The 26,555-nt window shown below is 65.2% G+C and overlaps 1 protein-coding gene across 1 annotated transcript in view; it reads right to left on the bottom strand.

The window, feature by feature from the left end:
* GRIK4 (glutamate ionotropic receptor kainate type subunit 4) overlaps nucleotides 1–26,555 on the bottom strand; it is a 213,570-nt gene that overhangs the window by 27,507 nt on the left and 159,508 nt on the right. The window contains 2 exon segments of the mRNA XM_004604757.2: nucleotides 18,529–18,732; nucleotides 20,163–20,270. Coding sequence (XP_004604814.2) covers nucleotides 18,529–18,732; nucleotides 20,163–20,270 — 312 coding nt within the window.

The raw sequence follows: 26,555 nt of genomic DNA, 5'->3' as shown, positions 1-26,555 counted from the left end.
GTGCCCGAAAGGGAGAGAGCAGAGGGGGGAGAGAGGGGGAGGGGGAGGGGGAAAGGAAGAGGGTGAGGGAGAGGGAAAGAGGGGGGAGAGGAGAGGGAAAGGAGGGGAGGAGGAGAGGAAGAGGAAAGGGGGAGGGGAGAAGGAGGGGAAGAAGGAGGGAGAGGGAGGGGAGAGGGAGGGGGAGAGGGCGGGGAAGAGGGAGAGAGGGAGACAGAGAAGAGAGAAGTGTGGTTATCATATTAATAACCACAGAGAGAGAGAAAGAGAGAGGGAGAGAGAGAGGGAGGGAGGGGGAGAGAGAGAGGGAGAGAGGGAGAGAGAGAAAGGGAGGGAGAGAGAGAGAGAGAGAAAAAGTGCCTGGCACAGAGGCGGGCAGGGAGGTGTCGGGAGGGACCTGGGACACTGGTGCTGAGAAACGTGCACTGCTGAAGGGACGGGTGTCGGAACATTGTACAACTGAAACCCAATCATGAACAGCCCTGTGACTGTGTATCTCACAGTGATTCAATAAAAGTATTTAAAAAGGAAAAAAAATTATACTCAACACACTTGGTCTGTTTATTTTCTTTAAAAAGTGGTTATGGAAAAAAAGTGGTTATGGAAACCTAATTTGAAAAGGCATGAAATTATATCGTTAAAATATATACCATGGAGTAATGTTACCACAATTAATGAAAATATGCATATATCAATAAAAATAAATAGAATAGGGAGTAAAAAATAAGCAAGTGAAAGAAAGTATAAATCATAAAATCTAAGTTTTCATAAATGGCAGAGCTGCATTTCTTTTAATCATTTTTAAATAGATTTTTTAAATTGAATCGCTGTGAGACTTACAAGGCTGTTCACGGTAAGGTTTCAGTCACACAGTGTTCCAACACCCGTCCCTCCACCAGTGTACGTTTTCCAGCACCAGTGTCCCCAGGTTCCCTCCCACCACCCCCCCCCAGAACTGCATTTCTTAATATTCCTTACAAGTAAATCTAGGGCTCTGTACTAATATCATTTTTAAATATTAAGTCAGACACACATAAATGTTTTGCTTCCACTGCCTAGCTTCAGATAATTGTTTTTAATATTTATGCAATCATAATGATAAAGAATTGTAAAAGATAACTATTATTTTTTTTTTGGCTTTTTGGGTCACACCCAGCGATGCTCAGGGGTTACTCCTAGCTCTGCACTCAGGAAGGAATTACTCCTGGCAGTGCTCTGGGGACCATATGGGATACTGGGAATCGAACCCAGGTAGGCTGCGTGCAAGGCAAACACCCTTCCTGCTGTGCTATCGCTCCAGCCCCTGTAAAAGATAATTCTTTACAAAGAGAGAGAGAGAGAGAGGGAGAGAGAGAGGGAGGGAGGGAGGGGAGGGGGGTCCCTTTGGTGCAGGATCCCAGTGTCCTTCCCTTGTCCCGGCTGCCCTGTCCCCTCAGAGCCCACCTGATGGGTGTGGCATGAACAGAGCTCCCGGGACAGGGGCTGTGACAGACTTCAACCCCCCCCCCCCGATGCCACGCCCCTCCTCTGGCCTGGCATTCCGCCCTCCCTACGGCCGCCCTGACTCATCCGACGCCCGCCCTGGGACGGTGGCTGCACCCACCACAGACATGGGACATTGGACCAGCAGGGAGGCAGGACCCTCGTCAGCAATGCTCAACACCAGTGCTCAAAAGTGCCGTGTCCGGAACTCGGGAGCACCGGAGTCTCCGCCCACCCCCGGCTCCCGGCCTCCGTCCCGTGGCCCCGGACTCCAGCAGGATGCACTGCCCCCAACGCCCCCCTCCCAGGAGTCAGGGGTGCACGAGTCCCAGAACCATGTTTCGGGACCAGCACACACATCCCAGCCCGCACGGCATGCTCTGGGGCCTGGTTTCAGGGGGGCGGGGGATACTCCTGGCTGGGCTTGGGGGCCCAGGGCCACCCCCAGCACCTTGGGGGCAACACGTGGGGCCCAGGCTCACGCTCGGGGCCCAGGCTGGCCAGGTGCTTTAACAGGACCACAACCCCGGCTCCACTCAGGCCTCTTTCCTCCTAATGCTGGTTCAGGTTAGTTGAGAGAAAAGGCAGAGAAAGACAGAGGACAAGTGAAATGTCCCACGCGGGTGACAGGGTCAGTGTGGGAATAATACGGGCGTGAGAATCATAAAGGTCTTTGTCACTCTGTGATTCAGGGTAGTTCAATTAACAAAAGTAAAAGAAAAGAAAAGTATAAAAAAGTGAAATGTCCTAAAATCTATATTCTGCGCGCGCGCACACACACACACACACACACACACACACACACGCTTCCTAAATCATTACAAAGAGGGGAGATAAATGCATCATCTCGAGCGCCGGGGAACTGTTCACTTGTGTGTAAGAAGGATAACTGCATCAGCAAAGGTCAGCGTCTCCCACGTCCACTCCCTCCCGCCAAGCCCTCGGCCTCGCATTCACATTCCCCCGTGCAGGCAGCCGGGGGACCCCGCGCGGGCTAACAGACTCGGCTCGGGAAGCGGGGCCGGGCGTCAAAGGACCAGAGTGCAAATGGAAGTGACTTTTAATAAAAAGGGAAGGACGGGGATGGCTCCCCGGCTCTCTCGGTCCTCCTCTCAGGGAATTGCCGATTGCTGCTCTCACGTGAACGGGCGCCGGGGTGAGGCGTGAACCTGAGCTGCTCGCGCCTCCCCTGGGGGCTCCTGGGAGGGGCGCTGGGCAGAAGGCAGCCCCTCAGTCGGAGGAACTGATGCAGCTCAGCTCACAGTGCAGGGGTGAAGTCACCCGCAGCGGAGGAGCCAGGGGGCAGGCCGAGCTGGGGGAGACAATCCTGGGAACTGGAAGGACGGAATCAGGGAGGATTGGGCAACGGGGAGCAGGAACAGGCGCAGGGGCCCTCTGTGGGCGCTGAGGACAAAGCTGGCCACCAGCAGGCCTTCACCCCGCATCTCCAGGGCTGGAGGGAGAGTGCGGTGAGTAAGGTGCTTGCTTTGCACACGGCCCCGGCTTTCCACAGGGTCCCCTGAGCACCGCCAGGAGTAATTCCTGAGTGCAGAGCCCTGAGCCTTGCTGGGTGTGACCCGACACAAAACCAAACAACATCTTCAGCTCCTTGTCCACACTCTGAACAAATGGGCACCCAATGATCTAATAGGGACGTTCACAGTCATATCAATAACCACAAACAAAAACCCTAGACACCACCACAGCACCAATGGGCAGAATGGGTGAGGGGTGCTCAGGGGACCCTGTGGAAAGCCGGGAACAGGAAGCTGGTAACAGCCACCCCCAGCACGGGGAGCGCCTGGTCAGAACGGGGAGTCTGAGATCAGGGTCTGACGCTTCTCTTCCTCGATGCAAACTCAGAGGGTGCCCAGCACTTCCGCCACGGTCCACGGACGCATGGCAACGCCTCCGAACGTGACTGTTCAAACCCGGAAGCCAGCTAAATGTCCGACAGTCGGACGAAGGATGCGTTATGGGACTTTCCCCGATGGAACGAAAAGGGGCTAAGGACCAGCACACGAGGACACACGATCCGAAGGAGGGGAATTGATGCCGGGCCGGGGTGTGGCTTGAATCTTGACCTGTGTGGGGTCTTGGATTGGAGCCCCAGGCCCCACCCCGTGACCCCCAGCACCATGCTCACCACCCACGATTACCAAAGGAAGAGGCCACGATGACAAGAAACCCCATAGAACGCGTTTACACGGTGAGCAGTGCGATTAGCCAACGCACACCCACGCTTTCGGTGACAAAGGTCATTTCACTGCGAGGGACAAGTTCCTGGGGAGGCCAGCGTGCTTGTCTGGACCCCGCCCCTCTTTGAACTTCGGAGGCCCCAGGTGCCACCCGGCCCCCCAGGCCCCGCTCTAGGCCTGCCTGTAGAACAGGGAGCAGCCTGTGCAGGCGAGTGCACCGAGTCTGGCTCGGAGCCAGCGCCCTGTCCATGCCTTGGCACGGCCAGGACGATGACAACGGGCTGGCCGGGGGCTTGGCAGTGACGGTCATTTCAGCAGGCCCCGAGACAGCACCCTCCCTGGGCTGGGCGCCCAGGCCCACTGGCTCCCTGCGCTGGGCCTCCTGTGAGGCGGGCGCTGAGTCCCCGCCTGGCTCTGAGCCCGTCTCTGACTCCCACGTTAAGGACCTCGGGGGGCCCCAGCCTGTCCCATCGCTTGGGAGATTCCAGAAAAAGCCCTCCCTGACGGCTTGGCAAGGCACCCCGTCATCACTGCTGCCGCGTCCCTCGCCTCTCCCCTGGAGAGGGAGCAAGCCCCCCCCATGCCTCCCATCTGCCGCCTCCTCCCTCAGCCCTGCCAGGTCTGCCCCCCCGGCCCCGCCCCATCTCCTGGGGGCTGCAGGCTGCTGCTCTGCTCCTGGCGGGTCCCAAGGGCGAGGCTCTGGCCTCACCCGAGGGTCTCCCTTTCTGCCTGTTCGTTATTTAGCTCAAAGAGGAGAAACGGCCACACACGTGGGGTCGAACCCAGTAGTCCTGGGTTCCTTCGTTCCCAGGGAACTGTCCCTGGAGGGTCCCCGGGGTGGCAAGGCTGGGGTTTCCATTCCCAGGTCGCGGCCGGAGGGGCAGGGCCGGCATTACCTGGGGGTAGGCGGAGAGGGCTGCACCCCAGCCCGCTGGCCTGTCTCGGGGGACGGGAGGAGGCTGAGGGGTTAGGGCAGAGCCTTTGGGCCGGGGCGGCGGACTCTGGGCTGCACCCTGCCACGGGGGAGGGCGGCCAGCAGGACCCGAAGCCTCTCCCGAAGCACCCCAGTTCTTGGGTGCTCGTCAGCTCCCTCCCTCTTTCCTGACACGGGGTGGGCCCTCCGGGTGGCGAGGCAGGGGCGGGGCCGAGGGGCAGTGCTCAGGATGCAGCCCCCGAAGGGCCCAGAGGGAGACAGGCCTAGTGGGTGAAGGGTGAGCAGCAGGAGGAGGAGACGACCGAGCGTGGGCCGGGGGCTCCAGGGGGACGCCGGGACGGTGACAGCGGTGGAGGGTCTCTGGCCTTTTCACGGTGGGGGGTGCAGGACTCTGCACCATCCCTAAGTGTGACTATCGCTAACGGTGTTACCTACACGAGTCACAGAAAACAAGAGTGGCCCGTGGAATCTAAGGACAACCTCCACGTGACTCTCCGGGGCAGCCCGGCATGCGCCTGCCGTGTGCCGGCCGCCGGGCCCAGGGCTCCCTGCAGCCCCTCCTGGGAGACCGGGAAACGCACCTGAGAGGTGAAGTGACTGGTCCCGAGAGGCACAGCAAGGACGCGTCCTGACCCGGGGCGCAGGGGCGGCTCGGAGAAGGAAAGGACCATGGCGGGGAGACAGGCCCGGCTGCCTCCCTCCGGCACACGCACTCGGGTGCCAAACGGGGCCCGGGCCGCTCACTTCTGGCATGCGGAAAAGGAGGTCAATAATCCCGAGTGGGCCGGGACGTCACCCTGGCTGGGGGGGAGTCAACACTCCCCTGGGGAGGCCAGGTGGGGGTCCTCCTGCCCTGCCCGCACCCCCCAGACCAGGTCACACGGAACCTCCCCACAGCGGGAGGGCGGGGCCGCTCTTGTTCCACATCCAGCCCAGGGCCCCAAGGAGAAGCAGCGGGCAGTGCAGGCCCAAGAGAAACCCGCTGACCCGGCCGACCCCAGGCAGGGCGGGTTCTCCCAGGAAGCCCGTTTCCCTTCAGCCCACTGGAGGCCTCGACCTGTCATCCTGCACCGAGGGAGCCTGAAGGCCCAGGCCCCCACCAGGCCCCTCCTGGGCGCTGGAGCCAGGCAGAAGAGAAAGGGTCCCCTCTCCCCTGTGACTAAGGCTGCTGTCAGCTAATTACAGCCTGGGAGGGAGCCGTGCCGGAGACTGCCCGGGCCAGCCCAGCCCGAGGCAGGGGGCCAGGAAGAGGGGGATACCAGCCTGGCAGGGCCCTACACTCTCCCCAGGCCTGGGGGCCGCTCGCGGCTCGGCCCCTTCCCTGTGGGATCCCTGATCGCCTTGGACGGGTTTACCTGCTGGGTGCCCGCCCCATCCTGCTCCTTCTGAGACCCCCGGGGAAGGGGCCTGAGTCACGGGGCGCCTGCATCTGAAGGAGACAGGGGCATCCCCCGCCCCCCTCCCCGCCCGCAGCCCTGCTGAGATGCCAGGCAGGCTGTCTGCCCACGCCGCCCACCGCGGGCCGGGGCCGGCCACACTCAGAGGGTCACACGGCACCTGCACAGCATCTGGCAGCCGCGTGCGAGGGGAGGGGGTATGCGAGACCCAGGGCGCCCCCTTCCTCCAGACGGATCAGGGGAGCAAGGGGGAACCTGGATACCCCCATCACGCCACCCCTCCTGGAGGAGACCTGCTTCCTGTTCCAGGGAGGCCGACCCTCACTCTCTCCTGGGCCCGAGGGCCAGGAAGGAGCATTCGGGGCTGGGGGGGAGGAGCAGCTGTGTCACCCGGACACCCGGGCCTCCAGTGCTCTGTGATGCTATTTCTCGGGCTGACCATCTGCCTCAGGGTTGGATGTTATTTCCTCAGAGAAGAACTAAGCCCCCAGGGAACAAGAAGTTGGCTCAGCTCGGGCCTGCATTCGGGGTCCCAGGGGGGTAAGCCCGTGTCAGGCACGAGCGAGGTTTAAGGAAGAACGCGGGGAGGGGGTGGGGGGCCCGGCTGGGGTCGCGAGGAGATAATCTGGGGAGCGGCCTCCATCAGAGGCCACTTGCTGGAGGCCCCCACTCCCTGGCCACGGGCCCTCCTGCCCTCTGGTGGCCAGCAGCCGTGGGTGTGGACCCCCGTGCGGCCACTACCACCTAAAGCCCAAAGTCGGTTTTCCTGATCTCTAAAGACGGGCAGAACTGGGGGCCAGGGCGGGAATACAGAGGGCAGGGCTTTTGCCCCCCATGCCGTCAACCTGGGTTCAATCCCCGGCATCCCTTATGGGGCCCTGAGCTCTACCTGAGTGCAGAGCCAAGAGTCAGCTCTGAACACCACCTGGTGTGGCCCCCAAACCACACACGCGCACACACACACACACACACACATGCACACACGGCAGAATGCTGAAGGAGTTCACGCTTCTGTACGGGAGAGGCAGGTTTGATCCCCAGCCCTGTGTGGTCCCTCAGCACTGGTGCCACTAACCCCTGGACACTGAGTCGGGAGTAGCCAATGAGCACTGCTGGGGGGCCCAAACCAACAGGAGCAAACAGAACAGTCTCAAAATGTCACTGCAGACGTGAAGGCCCAGGACTGCCAAGAGCCGACCACCCAGTGTGTGTGGGGCGGGGGGGGAGGGGGGGGAGTTGGAGGAGGTGAGGCGTGGAGAGGCAGCAGCCTGGGCCCGGGGAGGTTCCCGGCAGGCCGCGGGGCGAGGGCTGGGGTCTGCCCCTCGGACTCACGCCCCCCCCCCCCTGCCAAGCCCCTTGCAGACAACCTTGAGGGGCCGCCCACAGCTCCCATGAGGGCAGGAAAGAACCAATGCCCGTTAGATACAATGTTGCCCATTTCTGGCCCAAAGGCACCCCCACCCCGCCTGTCAAGCGAGCAGCCCTGGCGCCCCCACTGTGGGGTCAAGGCCCCCCATAGATACAGAGCCACGTGCTGGTTTCCACGGGTGAGCCCCCCCCTCTCCTGCTGCTCTCCTCTCGCCGCAGGCCACCCCCAAAGCTGCACCTGGTCGGGGTGCAGTGGGGGGCCGACCTGGAGCCTGGCGGCCTGAGCCTGGGGGCAGCTCTGGGGGCCCTTTCCGTCCCGGCTGGCGAGCCCCCCTCCACTCTCCCCCACCCCAGGAGCCCTGCCGGAACAGGTGAGACGGGGAATCCCCGCAATGCCTCAGTCTAGTCCACAGCCCGGAAGGGGAAGGATCCAGCTGTGAGCTCCGGCACTGAGGATGGAACCAGGGTCCCCTGCGTGCGGGGCTGAGCCACACACCCCACCTCTCCTCTTCCTCGTTTCCCAGCAGGACAGGGGGCCCCTGAACACGGCGGGGACGGCCAGGCCCACAGACACGTGGGCTTTTTCCTACCCATCCCCCACCCTGTTCTGAACTCACAGACTGCCAGTGGGCACTGGACACACGGCCTGGCTCCCGCCCCCCCCCAGGGGACGGGCCGTCTGCCACAGGGGCAGGGGACAGCTTGACGTGGGAGGGGAGCCAGAGGTGTCACCCCGCCCTCCGACCGCTCTTCCTGGTGGAGGAGGCAGGCGGCATCGGCTTCGGAGATGCTCCCTATCTGGCTGACACCTCACGTACCACGAGAGCAACGGCCCCCAGCGTCCTCCCAGACCGTCCGAGCCCGTCCGAGCCCATGCAGCCTTGGGGCCGCGGTCAGTGCACGGAGCCCGTGTGCTGAAGCTGGGAGAATGGGTCCTTCGGGAGAGGGGATGGGGGAGGGGGGATTCAGGGAGACGGTTTGCCTCCCGACCTGGGGGTGACTGGGCCTGTTCCCACCAGTCACGTGGGAACGGTGATTTTCAGACCTTTCCAGATGCCAACTTCAGTTTAAAGATCTGTAGGCAAGACGACGGACCAAAGGGAAAGGGAACGAGGTGCCCGTGTGGTCTCATGGGGCACAGGCATGCGGAGACGCTGGACGGGAAGCCCACGCGTGGTCTCACGGGGCACGTGGGCCGGCAGACGCGGAGCTCCTGGGCAGCTGTGCCGTGGCCTCGGCTCCTAATTCCACGCACGGGCCCGAGAGGCGCAGGCGTGGGGAGTCGACTGCCGATCCGCCTGCCATCTGGGCGAGCTTCTCCCAGAAGGGCTCAGCAAACCCAGGGCTCCACGGGCAGCTAATCTGCGATCGAGGAGCCAAAAGCACACACCATGGAGAAACAGAAGTCTCTTCTGCAAACGGCGCTGGGAGGAATTAAATTACCGCAGACTACCGGAGCTGAAAGAGGAACTCGACCACGGGCCCGCAGACTGAGGTTTCAGACCAGAAACCATAACATCCTGGGAGGGAGCGGGAGCGCGACACGGCTGACCTCAGGCTCGGAGATGGATCTGGAGATTCTACTCCAACGACCCGCCGGGGAAAGCCAAGTCAGAATAAACAACTCGGCAGTTCCAGCAAAGGAAAAGGCTTTTTACACAGCAAGGCAGTGACCCCGGAAACCAAACAGCGGCTAACAACTCGGAGAAGAGAGCGGCACGGCGCACGTGTGACCGGCAGTCACGATCCCAAATCAGGAAGGAGCTCACTCACCCCAACAGCCACGGAAAAGCAACCGGCACAAACCCCACAGCTCACGGAAGACCCTGATAAACACAGCTCCAGACAGGGAATACCGGCTCAGTGCTCGGGAGACACAGATCGGAGCCAGTGAGCCTCGGGGAACGGCCGGCGCCAAAGCAAGTGCTGGCAGGGGTGTGGAGGAAGAGGAACTCTCTGGAGCAGGCAGCAGAGGAGGGGGGATGACTGTCCTCTCTTGGAAAAGGGCCCACAGGGGGCTTCAGCTACAGACATGAGGGGGCTGGAGCGTAGGGGCAAAGCACATGCCCTGCATGCGTGAGACACGGGTTTGATCCCGGGCCCTGCCAAGAAAAATTACACACCCGGGCAGTGCTCAGTATCGCTCCCCGGCATGCAGCCAGGGGCTGTGAAAACTCAGTGGGAAGGACGGTGCGTGGCTGTGCCCAGACTGAAGCCACGGAGGCTAGCCGCAGGTGCCCGGGTAAAGGTGGGCGGCTGCTGGACCCAGTGCCCACGCCGGGTCAGTCCAGGAGATGAAACCGTGCCCTTCCCGGCAAAACAGATGGGCTGGACGGGCCTGTGCCCTGTGAAACAGGTAGGGAGGTGAAGATGATCACTCGATACGTGCCCCCATGTGGCACAGAAATCATTTGGTTTTCAGGCCACGCCTGCTGGGCCTCTGGGTCTGTGCTCAGGGAATCTATCTTGGTGGGCTTGGGGGGCCTACGGGGTACCAAGGATTGAACCCCGCAAGGCAAGCACCCTACCTGCTGTACTGCGATACGGCCCCAAGTACGTCAATGGTGACAGAACACTAAGAGGTCGGAAACAACACAGTCCCGGCTCAGAGGAAACTCTGGCAGCTGCCGGAGGACGAGGGCCCCAGGAGAGAGGAAGGGAGCCAGGATCTGGGGCCGGGGAGCGTGGCAGAGACCCACGGACAGGAGTGACTCAAAACCCCAGTATTCCAGAACGTGATGCGCTCCCCATCCACCCACCCTCCCCCGAAAAACAAACGGAAGAGGGGCAGCGGGGAAACCTGCACGTTGCAGCTGGATCTGAGGTTGCAATCTGGGTGGGGAAACACCAGCTCCCACCTGCTCCCTGGACCCGGCTGTGTCTGCTCCCCGGGGCCCGGCTGTGTCTGCTCCCCTGGGCCCGGCTGTGTCTGTTCCCCGGGGCCGGCTCCGTCTGCTCCCCTGGGCCCAGCTGTGTCCGCTCCCCTGGGCCCGGCTGTGTCTGCTCCCCTGGGCCCGGCTCCATCTGCTCCCCTGGGCCCGGCTCTGTCTGCTCCCCGGGGCCCGGCTCAACAGCTTGTCCAAATCCCAAAGCAGTGGCTCGGGGGGACAGATGGCCAGACCTGGGGAGCCTCCCTGGCTGCTGGGCACTGCCATCCCCCAGCCCGCTCTCCCCGCTCTCAGTCTGCCATCCCCGGCCCTGCTCTTCTGCGTGGGCTTCACGAGGGCCGGGCCAACACCAGCTCACACAGCCGTGTGCCACAGGCCACAGTGCCCCCCGCTCACACCTCCTTCCTCTGCCCAGGGCTCCCATAGACACCAGCGAGGCCGCACTGCCCGCGCCATGTCAAAGGCCCGGGCCTGTGCTCTGCAGTTGGTGCTGTGGCCAGAGACCCCGCCAGCAGCCCCCAGGGAGCGGGGAGGGGGAATCGGCCCAGGGAGGCCAGGAAGGGGGCCGTGGGGAGGAGTGCCCGGGTGATAGGGCGCCTGTGTCGGCGGCTCTCGACAAGCTGCAGGACGGCCCGGAGAGCAGTCTGGGAAGGGCAGCCCAGTGGGGCAGGGAGCACGCTGGTGCGCCCAGGGGCCCCTGTGCCCGGGAAGACGGGAGGGGCAGGTGCCAGCCGGGCAGTGCAGGAGCCCCGACAATGGATCTGAGCGTGTCCAGGGGCCTCCAGGGGCACTGCTGGGTGTGGAGAACACGCCAGGGCCCGACCGAGTCTGGATCCAGGTTCTGCCACGTCCTCCAGTCGCGAGACTGGGACAAATGAGCTCAACCTTGGAGCCTCAGTGTACTAATCCACAAATGGGTCCCAGTCACCCCACCCCACCTCATCAGGCTCCCTAACGAGTAAATGACTCCAGAGAGCTTCCCAGCACCTCTGCCCACCACACCTCTGCCCGCTACTGTCCATCCACCTGCCTGCCCACCGCCCATCCATCTGCTTGCCCACTGTCCATCCATCCATCTGTCTGTCCACCATCCATCCACCCACCTGCCTGCCCACTATCCACCCACCTGCCTGCCCACTGTCCATCCATCCATCTGTCTGTCCACCATCCATCCACCCACCTGCCCGCCCACTGTCCATCCACCTGCCTGCCCACCGCCCATCCATCTGCTTGCCCACTGTCCATCCATCCATCTGTCTGTTCACCACCCATCCACCCACCTGCCCGCCCACTATCCACCCACCTGCCTGCCCACTGACCATCCATCACCCATACGCACCTGCCCTCCCACTGTCCACCCACCCACCTGCCCACCCACTGTCCACCCACCCATCCACACATCTGCCTGCCTGCCTACCATCCACCCATCCATCTACACATCCGCCCGCCCACCCACCCATACCCCCCCAACTCCTGCACCCCCACCCTTCTGCCGGTCCCTCCCCAGGTCCATGCTCCCATCCTCACGCCCACCCACCCACTCTTCACCCAGCCATTAAGCGAGTCCCCCCAATTACCGAGCACCCTATAATGCCATGCCCCGGACAGTAGATGCTACAGAACCTGGGACTCCAACCTCGAAGACGCCCTGAGTTCCCAGGAGGGCCCGCTGAAATGGAAAGGGCCTTGCAGTCCTGGGCGGAGAGGCAGAAGTTTCTGGGGCAGAGGACTGGAGGGAGCACTGGGACTTCTGACCAGCAACGGGGGACGGACGCTGAGGCTGCAGGCGGGAGCGATACGCGGAGACCCGCTGCTCTGGGGCCTCTTCTGACCAAAGTGCCACCAAGCCTCCCCGCGCCTCAGTCACTCAGTGACTCCAGCTTCCCTCTGAAGAGAGCCCGGGCCCCCTGCAGCATCCTTCCTGCCCGGCCAGCTCTTCCTTCCCAGCAGGACCTCACCCCGTAACCTTGAAGGCTCAGAGCTCCCACCCCAGGCCCCGGTCACCCCGGCCCTGCTGTCCTTTTCCCAGACACACCGGCCGGGCCCTCAGAACCGATGGCTACCTGGAGGCCCCACGGTGGGCAGGGATGAGCGTGGACACAGGTCCCACGGCCGGGCCCGGGGTTCCAGCTCAGTCGTCCTGAGCCGGGTGACCTTGAGTTTGCCTCTCTCGGAAGCCAGCGCTAACTTGCACTTCTTCATTATACAACGTGAGTAATAATGTTTATCTTGGAGGACGGCTGGTTGTTGGAGAGGAAATGGTGCATGATAAATGCCTGGCAGGTAGTACTTGGTAAACAACAGCTATTAGTAGCAGCCGCGCGGCGTGAGCTAAAGCCCGGCCCCACGCTGTCCTTCTCCCTCTGTTCCCTGGGACTCTGTGAGGACCGTCCTCGCACAGGCCGCAGGCCTCGTTCTTCCCTACAGCGGCCTCACTCCCAGTGCGGCTGGGGCTACCGAGAGAGTGACGAAGGTCATTGCCCAGGGCCGGGCAGTGGGAAGGAGGGGGACAGGCAGGTGCGGCAGCCCCAGAGCGAGCGCGGGGGGAGGGGCGGGTGCCTCCTTTCCCGCATGGCACAGGGCCGGCGTCACCGTGCCCAGACTCCGAGTGCGCTCGGTGAAAGGACGTCTCGTCTGACTGAGCCCCACGCCACAGGCGAGTGGAGGGGCAGGGCTGGAAACAGCTTCGCGGGGCTCCCGGTTAACAGGGCGCCCGGGCGCAGCCGGGGGCAGGCCAGTGGGGAGCGAAGAGCCTCTGGGCAGGCGTGGGGGACAGCAGGAGCCCAGGGCTGAATCGGGGGGCACAGACAGCGCCCGGGAGAAGCAGCGGGAGGAGAGGACGGGCTGAGCTGTGCCGCGTTTCCTCCCACCTCGCCCTGCCAAGTCCCAGCTGCCCGTCCCCTGCGAGCAGCAAGCCGGCTCCTGGCGGGCTGTCGGCGGCCTAACGGGCCCATCTCCAGCTCCTCCACGGGCCCTCGCCGGGAAGGCAGCAGGCAGCCCCCGCAGCCGAATTCTGACATGTTTCCCGGACTGCTGCAGACCCCGGCCCCCCGGCGGGGGCTGCCAAGGAAGCTCTGAACACAGCACAACTGGAGCCCCGAGACGGGCCATACATGTGAATGGCAGGCAGACAGACAGACAGAGCCTGGCCAGGTCCTTCCCTGAGTCAGGGGAGGGGCTGCCCGGGCTCTCGCTGTGCCCCCAGAAGGGAAGAGACCCCAGATGCTTAGGGGGGCAGGGCATAAGCTATGGGCACCCTCCCCCATCCCAGGCGCTTCCCCCCTCCCCCCGCATTCCCGCCTCCTGCATTGCCCCTCCCCCACTACGTGCACGCTCACGCACACACACACAGGTGATGTACAGTCCTTGAATCCTTGCCTCGGCCCTGCCCGGGCTTCCTCCAGGCGCCCCACAGTGGAACCCGGGGCCTCCTACACGCAAGGCCCAAGCTTCCCCCACAGCCCCCCACCCCCACGCTCACCTGTCCATTCAGGAAATGTTGCTTCCCTGGGGCTGGACTGCCTCCTTCCCACCTGGGCTCAGCCTGACACTCGGGGACAGAACCCAATCTTCTCTGACCTTTCACCCTGCCTGAGCACACAGGCAGTGCAGTGGGTGGCCCTGCTGACCCGTCGTTGACGGTCGGTCCGGGGGGGGCCTGGGTTGCTCTAAGGCGGGGACTGACCGTCTCGGGCGCCCTCCCGTGAGACTGCGAGGGTCGTGAGTGCAGCGTGAGGGCAGGTGCCGGCAGGTGTGGGATGATGCGGGGGCTGTGCTCAGCCCCGGAGCCTCTGCCCGCCCGCGTCCCCCGGAAGCCCTGTGTCTCCTCCTCCAGCCCACCCTCGGGGGCAGAGGCTGCCCTGCTCGGGGGAGACACCGGGGCACCCCCGGCATGCTCTGGACGCTGTGGGGCTTGTTCCTAGTCTGCAGAAAGGAATCAGGACCCACAGCCCCGGTTTCCAGGCCAGGGGGGCCCGCAGGAAAGTGAGTCCCGAGGGCCTGTCTCAGCTGCACACTCACCGCTGCTGCCCCCGCGGCCCCGTGATGGACAGGGCCTATAGGGGGGGCCTCAGAACCCGCTCCCCGGCCCCTGGCCTGCCCAAGCTCCTGCCCTTCCTTCCCGCCAGCAGACAGGGGGGACAGAAGGACGGACGGATCCGTGTCACTCCCTGCTCTAGCCGCCAGTTCCCCGGTTTCCTGGGGCTGTGACAAGGGACAGGGACAGGGTCTGGGCAGTCAACGGCTCCCCCAGCTGTGCCAATGCGTGGGCAAACCGCAGAGCTCCCGGGTCTGTGGAGGGGTGGCAGCCCCCGCCTCTCGGGCAGGAAGGGGCCCCACCCCGCTGCCCGCCCCGCATCCTGCCCTCCCCGGGGGTCCGGCTGGAGCAGGGGAGATGCCCGTGCCCACTGCAATGGCCAGGGAGCTGGGGGGGGCTGTCCCGCCCTGCGCAGTCCTGGGGGGAGGGGCACACACATCTCCAGGAGGGGAGTGGGGGCTCCAGCGGGGCACAGCGGCCTTGCTCCACTTCTGAGCAGGAAGTGGAGGGGCCTGGCGGCAGCAGAGCTATAAACACTTCCTCCTCAGGCATGGCTGCGGGGGGCCGGCGTGCAGCGCACCCCACCGGGCACATCGCCCACCTTCCTTCCCGGGGAGGGGCTATGCCGCCCTCTCCCTGACCGCCCCAGCCAAGACCCACCCCTCCACGCCCAAGCCATGCGGGACGACTGGAAGCACACAGGGAAGGTGCCCCCTCTCCGGCTGGCACAGGGTTGGCAGGGACGGGCTGGCACCACGTGTCACTGACCGGAACCACCTAGGATGGGTTTAGCAATGTCCAGCGCACGCTGGCACCGGCTGGCGCTGCCTAGTGCTGACACTCTGGCAAGGCTGGCACAGCCTGTGTAAGTTGGCCATGGCTGGCACTGCCTGTCATGGTCAGACACTGGTCAGCGCTGGCATCGCTTGGTACAGATGGGACCACAAGGCACAGCCTGGCAAAAAGAGCCCTCCTGGGAGCCTGCCCCCACAGCCGGGCCCACCCCAGCACTGATGTCCTCCCACCCACATCTCTCACAGGGGCCTGCGCTGCTCCGGGGGCCGCCAGGGGGAGCCCTTCCCGGCCATCCGGGCCTGCACTGCTCGGCTCTGGGCACACCCCTGCCCCTCGGAAGTCCACAGACGCAGTGCCTGGCGCTGGTCGGCAGAAACCGACAGAGAGGCACGGAGTGTGACACAGGTGAAATGAGTCTCACCTGGCCTTGGGGAAAACCACGATGGAGCCGCTGGCCGTCACCCGCACACATGTGCCCTCCATCTGGGAGGGCGCGCGTGCGCGCGCGCACACACACACACACACACACACACACACACACACACACACACACACACACACGGCAGCGCCTGCCTCTGCTCAGCACTGGCCAGCAGGGGGTGGTACTCACTGGCACCAACTGCTATCAAGTGGCAGGGGTTGGCATGGACTGGCGTGGCCGGCACTGACATGGGTGGCCTAAGACTGTCACTGCCAGAAGCTGGCACGTGTCGGCGAGGCTGGCACTCACTGGCATAGCCTGGCATGCATTGGCATGAGCTGGCACCGACGGGCAAGGCAGTCCCCTCCTGGCATTGTCTTGTCACAGTCTGGTGCCATCTGACACAGACCGGCAGCACCCAGTACTGGTTAACACCGCCTGGCACAGGTTGGCACTGCCTGGCTCAGAACTACTGCGCCCATGCCGAAAGTGCAGAGGGAAGCCACCCCTCTCCTCGGAGGCAGCCCCGCCGCATCCCGCACCCCCAGTCCTCTGTGCCTACCTACCGGGACCCTGGCTGGGGAACTTCTCCTGGGCTCTGCACCACGGAGTGCCCACCCCACACCAGCCCCTCTGGCCTGTGGGGTCACCCTCCTGCCGGGGGTGTGGGGCACCAGGAGGGGTGCTGGGGCTCCCGTCCGGGTCTCTGGGGAGTGGGAGCGAGGAGGCAAGTCGGGGGGCTGTCCCCCACGTCCATCTTCGGGGCCTGCGGGACTGTGGACTGCAGCATTAGGGCCGGCTGTCGGCGAGGAAGCGCCCGCCCCTGTCTCGGCCCCAGGGCCCGGATCTTCGTGTGCGAAAACCGTCCTGTGACCTATTTGCAGCTAAAACAGTTTCTGGCTCCAAGGTGAAAAGTCATCCCAGGGGACGTTTGGATGCATTTTTCCAGTTTGGCAGGAAAAGCCTCTCGCCAACCTTCCCGGGGACCGAGGGCACCACGCGTCCCTGCCCCTGCCCCCCAGGCCTCTGGCAAACTCCCCACAATCCCTTCTCAAAGGGGCCCAGAGGGGCAGAGCAGAACGAGGCATTTCAGCTTCATTTACACTTAATTCATCAAAATGTCACTGGTAAGAGCTATTTGATGTCCAAGGCTTATGAGCCTTGAATCTAAGCCGCCCAAAGCCCTTTTGTCTTTGAACTCCAATGTGCCATTCTGCCGAGCGCGTGCACCGCCTGGACGCCAACGGGGCGCCTGGGCTGGACGCGGGCGGCGGGGCTCCGTCTGCCCCTGCACGCTCTGCCCTCCCCCAAGCGGGCCCCGAAGGTGGGAAATGCCGTTTCCCACCTCCCCCCCCCCTCCAGGGTGTGAGCGTGGGGGCTCGGTGGAGGAGAGGGTCTCCCGCACACCCAGGACAGGACGGGCGGGTGCCGGGCTCCAGAGTGCCCCTGGACGGTGAGGTCCTCCCGTAGCCCCCACTCTGGGCACCCACGAGGCCTGGGAGAAAGTCCTGGGGGTGAGTGACCGAGGGGGCCGGAGGGGCGCGGGGGCCTTTCCATCAGGAAGTGGCCGTGCACTGTCCACGTCCACCCTTGCCACTCCCTAGAGTGGGGCCCCACGGATCTGCCGTGGACACCTCAGCTCTGATCCCACAGGCTGCAATCTCCCTGGCCCTGCCCCGTGAGTGCTGCTGGGTGCTGGGTTCTGGGTTCCCTGTGAGGTGCTGCTGGGTGCCCCACGGGTGCTGCTAGATGCCCCATCAGGGCCAGGCTGTTCAGTCCTCCAGCCCAGCCATGTTAGTGGCCACCCTGGCGGGGCACGTGGTGCCGGGAAGTGCCCGCCACTGTCTCCTCTGCCCCACCCCCCTAACATTCTTACCCCAGCAGCTTTCTGTGGGGGCTGCACAGGCTGACCCCTGGGGGGTCTTGGGGACAGATGGGGCACTGGGGATCATACTGGGGTTGGCTACAGGCCAGGCGAGCGCCCCGCGGGCTATGCTGCTGCCCCGTCCCTCTCTGGGGTCCCTGCTCCCCACCACGGGGACACGCAGGCATCAAGCGACTCACCGGATGCGTCCGAGACCGAGAGGAAAGGAGGAGAGAGGAGGAAGGCGGGGAGGGTGAACGGGAGCGAGGACGAGCGGCCATGGGTGGGTGTTGCTGTGCCCCTGACACCGAGGTCCCAAGGCGGGTGCTGGCTGAGGCCTGCGTGGCGTCCAGGGTTCGAATCCCAGCCCCCTCCAGCTCTCCCCAGCTGCGACCCCCTGGCCAGTCCCTGCAGCTCGGGGGCTTTGGGAGGCTCATTGGTCCACCGGGTGTGTTAAGAGGGTCAGAGGTGACGGGTGTGAGCCTGGCACGGGCACACGCCGAGGCGGGGACTCGGGAGCCCAGCCCTGACCATTGAGCCCCGCGGCACCAACATGGCTTGGGAAGGCCCCCCCCACCCCTGTGACTGAACAGTGCTGAGGGCCCCAGGGCGGCCGCTGGACCTTCCCTTAGCCCTGCTCTGGCCTGACTCACCGCACGCCCTGCCAGGCCCCGCAGCCCCCCAGGCACGCACCCACCTCCGGCCCCATGCCAGCTCCACAAGCCCCCAGACCCCGCTCTTCAGCCCCCCGTGCGTCCCAGTCAGCGCCCGCCCAGGGCGTGTCCAGCGGCTCTGAGTTATCCCACCTGGGATTCTCTGACCCAACAAGTCAGGGCCCCTTTCTGGGAAGCTCGTCACTCAGTGCTCCACCCCGGGAATTGCCCGTAAGCCAAGAAACGGGGAAGGCCTGAGCCCCGAAACCCTGCCAGCCATCCCCCAGGCTACAATGCCCCAGGGAGCCGGGTCACTCAGCTGGGTTCCCCCGGGTGAGGGCGTGAGGGTGTTGGGGGCAGCACTGGGGTGGTCTCGCGCCTGGGTGGTCTCCTGTGCCCGGCTCAGAGCCCGCTGCAGGGGCAGAGACGGGCCACACGCACGAGCACGGGGCCGAGGGAGGCCTCTGTGGGCGCACCCCTCCCCCGCCCCCTTACCCTGGAGATGAGCTCGCCCACCATGCCCGTCCAGGAGCCGTTGGCCTCGGGCACGCCGTACACGCCGTCGCCCACCAGGCGGATCTGGTAGTTGAAGCGCAGGATCTCGGCCAGCTCCTCCAGCATGTCCACGCAGAAGCCCTCGTACCGGTCGTTGCCCTCCATCTCCTGGTGGTTCCCCTTCAGCATCAAGTACGGGTTCTCCTGCAGCAAGACTGGGCAGCTGTCACGCACGTCTGAGGCCCGGGCGGGGCCGGCGGGAGGCTCCCTCCCTTCCCCGGGGACCCCAGGCCGGAGACGGGAGGGGCCCAAACAAGGGACAGCAGGAACAGGCGGGCCTCCGTGGTGTTGGTGGGCAGCCTGGGGAAGGTTCCGGAAGGAGCCAAACGGGGCTCTCGTGGGGGGAGGGTAGACACAACATTTGTTTGTTTGTTTATAGGCCACACCTGGTGACTCCTGGCTCTGCACTCAGAGGTCACTCCTGGAGGTGCTCAGGGGACCATACAGGGATGGAACCCTAAACAAGTGCCCTACCCACTGAGCTATCTCTATGGCCCCCGGATACAACCACTCAGGTGCCAGGACTGTGTCCTCAGCCCCTCCTGCCCCGAGCTCCCCAACAGTGCCCACAGGTGCCCATTCACCCTCCGGCGTGGGCGAGGGCGAGGATGCCTGCCATCCCCCATCTCTGACCAGACGAGGGGGATGCAGCAGCTCGGGCCGCTCCCTCCCCGAGGGCCGTTTCCTAGCCCTGACAGGGGCGGGCACCCCTTCTCTCAGCACGCAGGGAGCCCCTCGGGCCTGCCCGGCCCCTGCGGCCCCAGAAGGCCGTGTCGGAGGGGCTGTGTGGTGAGCATCCTCGCCCCGGGCTCCGGGGGACCAGGCCACAGGACGGCTCATCCATCACGCCTCAGCCCCGGCTCTGTCAGCGCAGCCGCCTGGGCCCCTCTGCTGATAAGGTGCCGCGCCAGGCGGGGAAATGTGCGTCTGATTAGTTACCGGGGAGGGCAGGGGAGAGGAACAAACTAATTACTGCTCAGAACATGCCGTCGGTCTCGTGACAGAATCCTCCGCAGCACAGGAGGCAGGGGGCGAGGGGGCAGCTGAGGCCGAGGTGGGCGCGTCTGGCCTCAGGAAGGAGCTCCGGGCTCCCTCGGGGGGGAGCAGGATCCAGTGGAACAAACAGGCCCCTGTCCTTGGGACCCCAAACTCTCTCTCGTCGCCATCCAGGCGTGAAGAGAGAGCCCGTGAGAACCACGGAACGGAGGTGCCCACTGCAGGGTGGGCACCCTGGACGTGACCAGAAGGGGCTGGGGAAAGGGCCGGGGGCCTGCATCAGCCGCTCCAGTCCCGCCGTGATTCACCCACGGAGACGTGCGGTCTCCCTGGCCGCACACAGCTCCCCTTGCAGCTGGGGAGACCCCAGCAGACTCCACCCCCGCCCCCCGCCCCCACTGCTCTGGAATGCATCAAACAGCATTTCCGGCTGAATCCGCAACTGCTGCAGGATTAGGGTCCTCGGCGGGCCTCGAGGAGTCCTGAGGAGACCCCCGGCCCTTTGCTCCCCAGAAGTCCAGGCCTGTGTCGGGGGCGGGGCGAGGGGGCTGGGACTGCCCCGGGCACACCCCGCTTACCAGGATGGTGGTGACGATCAGGGTGGTGTTGAAGAGGCTGGCGGAGAGGTTGGAGGCGAAGAGGCGGCTGTCCATGCTGAGGCCGTCTGCCACGTGCCACTGGCCGATCTGGGGGGGTACCGAGGAGAGAGGAGTGGGCAGGGGCGGGGGTGGGGAGCAGGGCTCGAGGGCATGTGTGGTGCCAACGCGGCTCTGCCAGCTGGAGTCCCCAGCCAGGTCCTGGGGATGGGCACTGAGCCGGGCGGCCAGGGGAGACATGGACAGCCGGTGGGGACCCCATCGGTGGGGGCATCTGCCTCTCCGGGGCAGCGCCAGGTACCAGCCTCGGCTTCTGGAAAATTCCTCCCAAGCATCAAGCAGGCCTGTGACTCCAGCTCGCCGGGCTGGGCACCGCGGGTTTCTGCTGGACGCTCCGGTGGCCCTGAGGACATGGGCTCACCCTCGGCCACAGCAGCGGCCCGGAAGGCACAGGCGGGCGTGGGGGCTATGAGGGGGGCGGGCCACAGTCACCTCTTGGCCCCGGTACGGAGTATGGAGACGGAGGCTCAAGCTAGGACCACAGGAGCCCAGACACCGGGACCAGCCCCCGCAGCTCCCCCGCCTCGGGGCGCACAGGGTGTGGGCAGCAGCCCCAGACCCCTGCGGCCGTGGAGGGAGCAAGCCCGGCCCACGGCTCAGGAGCAGGGGGGCCTGCTGCGGCCCCACACATCCCACGGCCTCTCAGGGGCCCGATGAGTCCAGGCAGAGTCCCCCCCACCCCCCCCCAAGGAGTCTGGCAGAGCATCACGGGGGGGGGGGTGCAGCTCGTGCAGCTGCGGGGTGGGGGCTTCTCATTGGCTCCTGGGGCAACAGAGGCTCAGGGGGGCCTGGGGGCAGCAGCTTCTGCCTCTGCAGCTGGGGACCCCGCAGCCCCAGAGAGGGGGCCGGGCAGGCTGTCACGGGACAGGTCGTGGGACCGCTGGACCCCCAGTCCCCGGTCCAGGAGGCCGTGGGGAGTCGCTGGCAGGTGCCTGGGTTGCAGTGGAGCTCCTGGTGTCACCCCTCACCAGCTCCCCCCGCGCCCCTCCTCTCGGGGAGCCCTGTCCCCACTCCCCAGTCCTGCTGGGACCAGCAGCAGCAAGGCCAGGGCGAGCAGCGACTGAGCTGGAGTCAGACCCCACCCCTGGGCACCTGGCATGGCCCTGAGCCCCTGAGCTCCAGCACCCCTTCCCACCCTCCCACACGCCTCGGAGCCAGCACGGCGGCCTGGCAGCCCTCAGAGGGGCCCTAACTGCAGAGAGGTGGGGGGGTAGTGGAGGGGCCAGTAGAACCAGGTGCTTGGGAAATGGACCCCTTTAGGCGGCCGGCCTGGGGGACAGCTGGCACCCCCCAGCTGGCTCCGCCTCCAGCCAGATCCCCCGGCACCTGCCCCAGCAGACACCTGATGTGGAAACGGCTTCCGTGCGCCCCAGGAGCTGGCCGGGCAGGGGGCGCAGGGCGGCGGTCCGGCTTCCCTCGGCTCCTCCTCTCGCCCTGTGCCGCCCCCCACCAGCTCAGGGGGGCCGGGGCTTGCAGCAAGGGCGAAGGCGAGGGCTTCCACCCCGCCGGCTGAGAGAGCAGACGGCAGCCAGCCAGCAGCGCCCCGGCTGGCTGCTCTGTCCGTCCCCGGCAGGCCTGTGCCGCGAAAGCCTCTAACCACAGAACACTCTCCCGGCACAGGGCACGAGCTCCAGAGCAGACATGACAAAAGCCCAGGTCGGACGGATGGTCGGGCAGACTCGGGGGGGTGAGCGCCCCAACCGGCCCCGGGAGGGCCAGCCCCACCCATCGCTGCTGAACTGAAGCCAGCGGACGGAAGCCCCCCCCCCCCCAGCTCCTGCTTAAGCTTTCAGCAACGTGAGGCCCCTGGGGCTGGGGGCCCGGCGGCTACAGCTCACATTAGCAGGTCAGGAGATCGGCTCAGGGGTCCAGCCCCAGGTTAAATAAGCTGCAAGCTGTGCGTGGACTAGAACAGAGCATGCAGCGGCCGACTCGGGCTCAAGGCAACCCACAAGCAGAACCAGGCCCTGGGGCTCGGTTCTGTCACCCCCACCCCCGGGGGCAGCCTGGATGGAACTGGGCTTAGCAGACGAACTCCTGGTCTGGGTCACTTCTCAGGACAGTGCAGTCTGCGATGCTGACTGACCGCCCCGGCCTGACCCCCCGAGACCCGCCGTCTCTCTGTGATCTCCCCGCCAGACGCCCTGCTGTCATTTTCACTCCACAGCGTGGAAACGGGGGCCCTGGCAGTGAGGACGGGCCAGGCTTCCCCGGGCTACGGAGGTGACTCCCACCGTTAGCAAACCTGCTGATTGCTATTCTCTACCCTCGGTCTTTGCCGGAAGCGTTCCGTTCCGGCGTGCACGGCCACGGTTCCCAAGCCAGTCTCAGCTTCTCCGGCCTTTGATTCTTACTTACATATCTGAGAGAATATTTACATAAGCCTGTGGGGGGGGGGTGGCAAAGCCTCCTTCCTGCACGCCAGCTCCCCGCCCGGCCTTCTGCGCGAGCTCCGTCTGCCCCAGAACACGGCCCTGCCACGCTCAGACACTGGCGACATTCCCGCCAGGGCCGAGACCCTCCCGCTCCCCCTCACACCCCCAGTGTCGAGGCCGGGACAGCTGAGTAAATCGTCGGTGATCTCATTTTGCGACGCACCCCCCCAAGGCCCCAAAGTGCAGGACTGAGGCCGGCCTGTAACGGGAGCCGAGAGAGATCGATGGAATTCAGTGATGAAATTCCTCGAGGCAAGTCGCTTCTTCTGAATCTTCACTCATCTTACCTCGGAGAGTAAATACTCGAACCCAACCCTGTCCCTCCGCACAAATGCCTCGTCTGGCCCAGGGCTGGGGCATGGCCGGTCTGGGGGCTGTGCCAGCTCCACGAGAGCATGGTCCGAGGTGGGCTGAGCAGAAGACCCCCCGGAAGGGCTGGGAGGTGCTCAGGGCACTGTTATTGGGAGGGGAGGGGAGCCGCCAGTGACTCTGGCCACCTGGGGGGGGGGCTCAGCGCGAGGTCCGAGGATGAGGGGCTTCTTGGCCCTGGGGCTGACCCTGGCCACACTGGTGGTGCTCGGGCCTCCAGGATTGCACCTGGGGGTGCTCGGGGAGCCGGTGGTGCCCAGCTCTCAGTGGGGTGAGCAGACGGGGCCGGAGCCTGAGTGGGGGCCACTCTCCAGCCCCCCCACCCTTCTTGGCCGCAGCTTCCGTCAACCCCCCACCCACTCGAGTCTTCCCCTCTCGTCCCGAAGCTGTGCTAAGCACTGGGGGTGGCACGCTGGCCTCGTGCCGGCGGAGCACCAGCTGCCTGGGGGAGACCTTAGCAGGGCAAGCAGGCTGGCCGGCCGGACACTGCCGGCACATCACTGCATCGGAACTCTACCCACCGGGGAGAAGGGACCGATGACAAGCTCCGGAGCCCGAGTGGCCTCATGGCCATCAACATGTTTCTAACGAAGCAGCAGAGACCACTGACATGGTCGCTGTCCAGACACAGGCTGGCAGCAGCTGGCACTGACGGGCACAGGTTGGCACCGACTAGCAGAGGTCTGCGTGCTGAGTGCCCCCCGCTGGCTGTCTGTGCCCGGCTGGCACCTGAGCCCGTGGTCGCAGGCTTCTGGGGCACCGGCGAGGGGCCAGGTGGGGCGTGTGCTCGGGCACATCACACAGGAGGTGTTTAAGATGCAGCCCTTCCCGGGCCGTGCCACGCGGAGCCGCGGGCTCCAACGTGCGAGTCCTTCTCATTTGTCTGCTGGCTGGACTGTGAAGAAGCTTCCGCAGCCGCCGCTGTGTTCCCGGGGCCGGGAGCGAGGATGCGGGGGGCGGGAGGGGACAGACAGTGCGGGAGCAGAGGAGCCCCTGGGCAGCCGCTTCCAAAGCCAGGTCAGTGGCCAGCGGCCTCTGGGCAGTGGACGCCGACTTGGGGTGAGGGCGAGGGGTGCCATGATGGTAGTGGGGGTCCCTGGGAGAAGCAGGCGTCAGGGAAGGTGCCCCTCAAGCTCCCGGGATCCCCTCAGGGCCCCCCAGCCCCACTCTCCACCTATCAGATCTTCCTTTGGGGGGTGGGGGCACTGAGTCTCCTCGTCCCGAGGGCAGTGACCACCTTCCAAAGCCTCCGAGGGTCGAAGGCAGGCCGGACAGGGCCTCCCTTGAGCCCCACCCCACAACACCGTAGGGCTTTACCCCCCTAGTGACCCCCACCCCACATTCTCAGGAGGACAAGATTCAAGGTGGAGGGATGGTCACCTCAAACGCCCACCACCCCTACCCCCACCCCGGCTCCTTCAAAAACAAAGAAGCAAGCGACTTCTCGGTCACCTTCACGGCTCCCCCGTGGAGGCCGGCTCTGCACCTCTGAATTTCCTCATCAAAGACAGCTCTGCGGCTGGGCCGGCTCTGGGGGGCGCAGGGTGGGGAGGGAGGGAGGGGGCTACCTGCCAGGCAGCCGCCCCTGCTGGCCCCCAGCCAGGTCCCCGGCACGGCTGGGCAGGCTCTGCAGGCTGCCGGGACACAAACGTGCCAGACAGGCACCAGGACGCTCTTGTAGGAGGGGAGGGGGCGCGGGAGGGTCCCCACGGAGGGCGGGACTCGGGTGCCACCTGCGGGGGCCGTGTGAGGGGTTTCTGTGCTTTGTCTGAGGGTCTGGAGGTAGCACTGGGATGCGGGACAGGGGCCTGCCAGCAGGTCTGCGGAAATTGCCACCAGCGTGCTGGGCGACACCCCCGCAGGCGACCCCAGGCCAGGCGGGGCCATCTGGTCCCCCCTGGATGGCAAGTGCCGAGAAGGGAGAATTTCCCCACCTGGTTCCCCCCCCCCCCGCCACAGCCAGACTTCCGGGGCCTGCGAGCCCGCCTGGGGTTCCTGATGAAGAAAGGGGGCTCCGAGTGTGGGGGAGGGGAGTCACGAGGGGCAGTGAGGGACCCCTGCACCCAGAGGGGCCTGTGGGAACCTGGGGGTGTTGGAGGTGGTTCCCAGAAACTTCTAGAAGGTACGGAACCCTGAGCTCCTGATCTGCCAGGGTGGTTCGCAGAAGACGTCTCCTCCGGCCTCTGGCGAGAAGCACCCTCAGCCCTGTGCTGCAGCATCCAGGCGGGGGGCGAGGCTACCGGACCCCGAAGCCCGTTCCCCGGCCCCTGAGCCGGCTCTGCCTGAGCAGGGGAAGGCGGCCTGGGCAGGTTTCCCTGCAAGCAGCCGCGGGCACTCCCGGGCTCCGAGGCCCAGAGCTCAGGGAGTCGAAGAGCGGGACACAGGGTGGGAGCGGGGTGGGGGGTCTCATATGCTCTCCGGCCCTCTGGAGCACGGTCTCAACTCGGAAACATGGGAAGGATGGGGCGGGGGGTGAAGGGGACGTTCATCGGGGCACTGCCCTGGAGAGCACTGGAAAGGAGAGTCCAGCGCCACAGAGCCTGTCCAGCAGGGGCCAGGTGCTGCCTGCAGGGCTGCACCTCACCTCGGGGAGCTGGTGCTCCAAGAGTTCCCGGCTAGACTCTGGGGGTCCCGAACCACCACCCACTAGCTTGGGGTAGCTGCGGACCAGGGGGACTGGCCTCCAGCCAGTGCCGGGAAGCTCTGGGGCGGGCCAGGCTCCGTGCACAGCCATCCCACTCGCCCTGGGCCTGGAGGGTCGAGACCTGAGGCCTTCAGATCCCCCTGAGCTGCTCTGGACACAGGGCAGGGGGCCCGGAGTGGACAGCTCCTGGCCACTCCTGGGTCTGTGGCCTCGGCGGCAAGAAGGAGGGTGACCCCTGGGTGGCGCAAAGATGAGACCCACCCCGCCCGTCCCCGGGCCCATGCCTCCCCCACCCCCGGGCATAGCGCACCAGGTCAGGGAGGCCCACTGAGCCATGCTCCCTCTCTGGCCCAGGCCAGGCAAAGCAGCTCCCAGCCCTGGGGCGTGGATTCCTTCCCCTGGGTGCAGAGCGGGAAGCTGGGACTCGAGCTCCTGGGCGGGAGGGGGCCTGTCAGCCTGTCTCCCCGAGGCTTAATTAGAGCCTGTTAAGCCCCTTCCGGGGCTCAGATGAAAGGGGCGTTCATCTTATTAGGCCCGAACAAAGTGGTGGGGCTGCTGCTCGCTTAAACGAGGGAATTAAGGGCCCTGCACAGGGCTGGTTCTGCATCTCCCTCCCTCCCTCCCTGTCTCTTTCCAGCGTGGTTTCGCCCCCATTGGGTCAGAGATGCTGATGCTCCCAGGCGACGTGCGGCATCTCCAGGCAGTGGAGAGGACACACCGGGCCGGGGAAGGGACGCCCAGACCAGGCCTGCCCACAGGGGCAAGGAGGCTACAGGTCTGGACGCCCAGGAGTGCTCCACGTGGCATGGTCCCAGCACAGGCCTGTCCCTGATGGGGCACCGTAGGGAACAGCCCGCCCCAGCCCCG

This window comes from Sorex araneus, chromosome 3 (genome assembly GCF_027595985.1).
Source record: "Sorex araneus isolate mSorAra2 chromosome 3, mSorAra2.pri, whole genome shotgun sequence".
NCBI classification, from domain to species: domain Eukaryota; kingdom Metazoa; phylum Chordata; class Mammalia; order Eulipotyphla; family Soricidae; genus Sorex; species Sorex araneus.
Note: the sequence above shows the minus strand (reverse complement) of the source record. Positions and strands in the feature narration are given on the sequence as shown.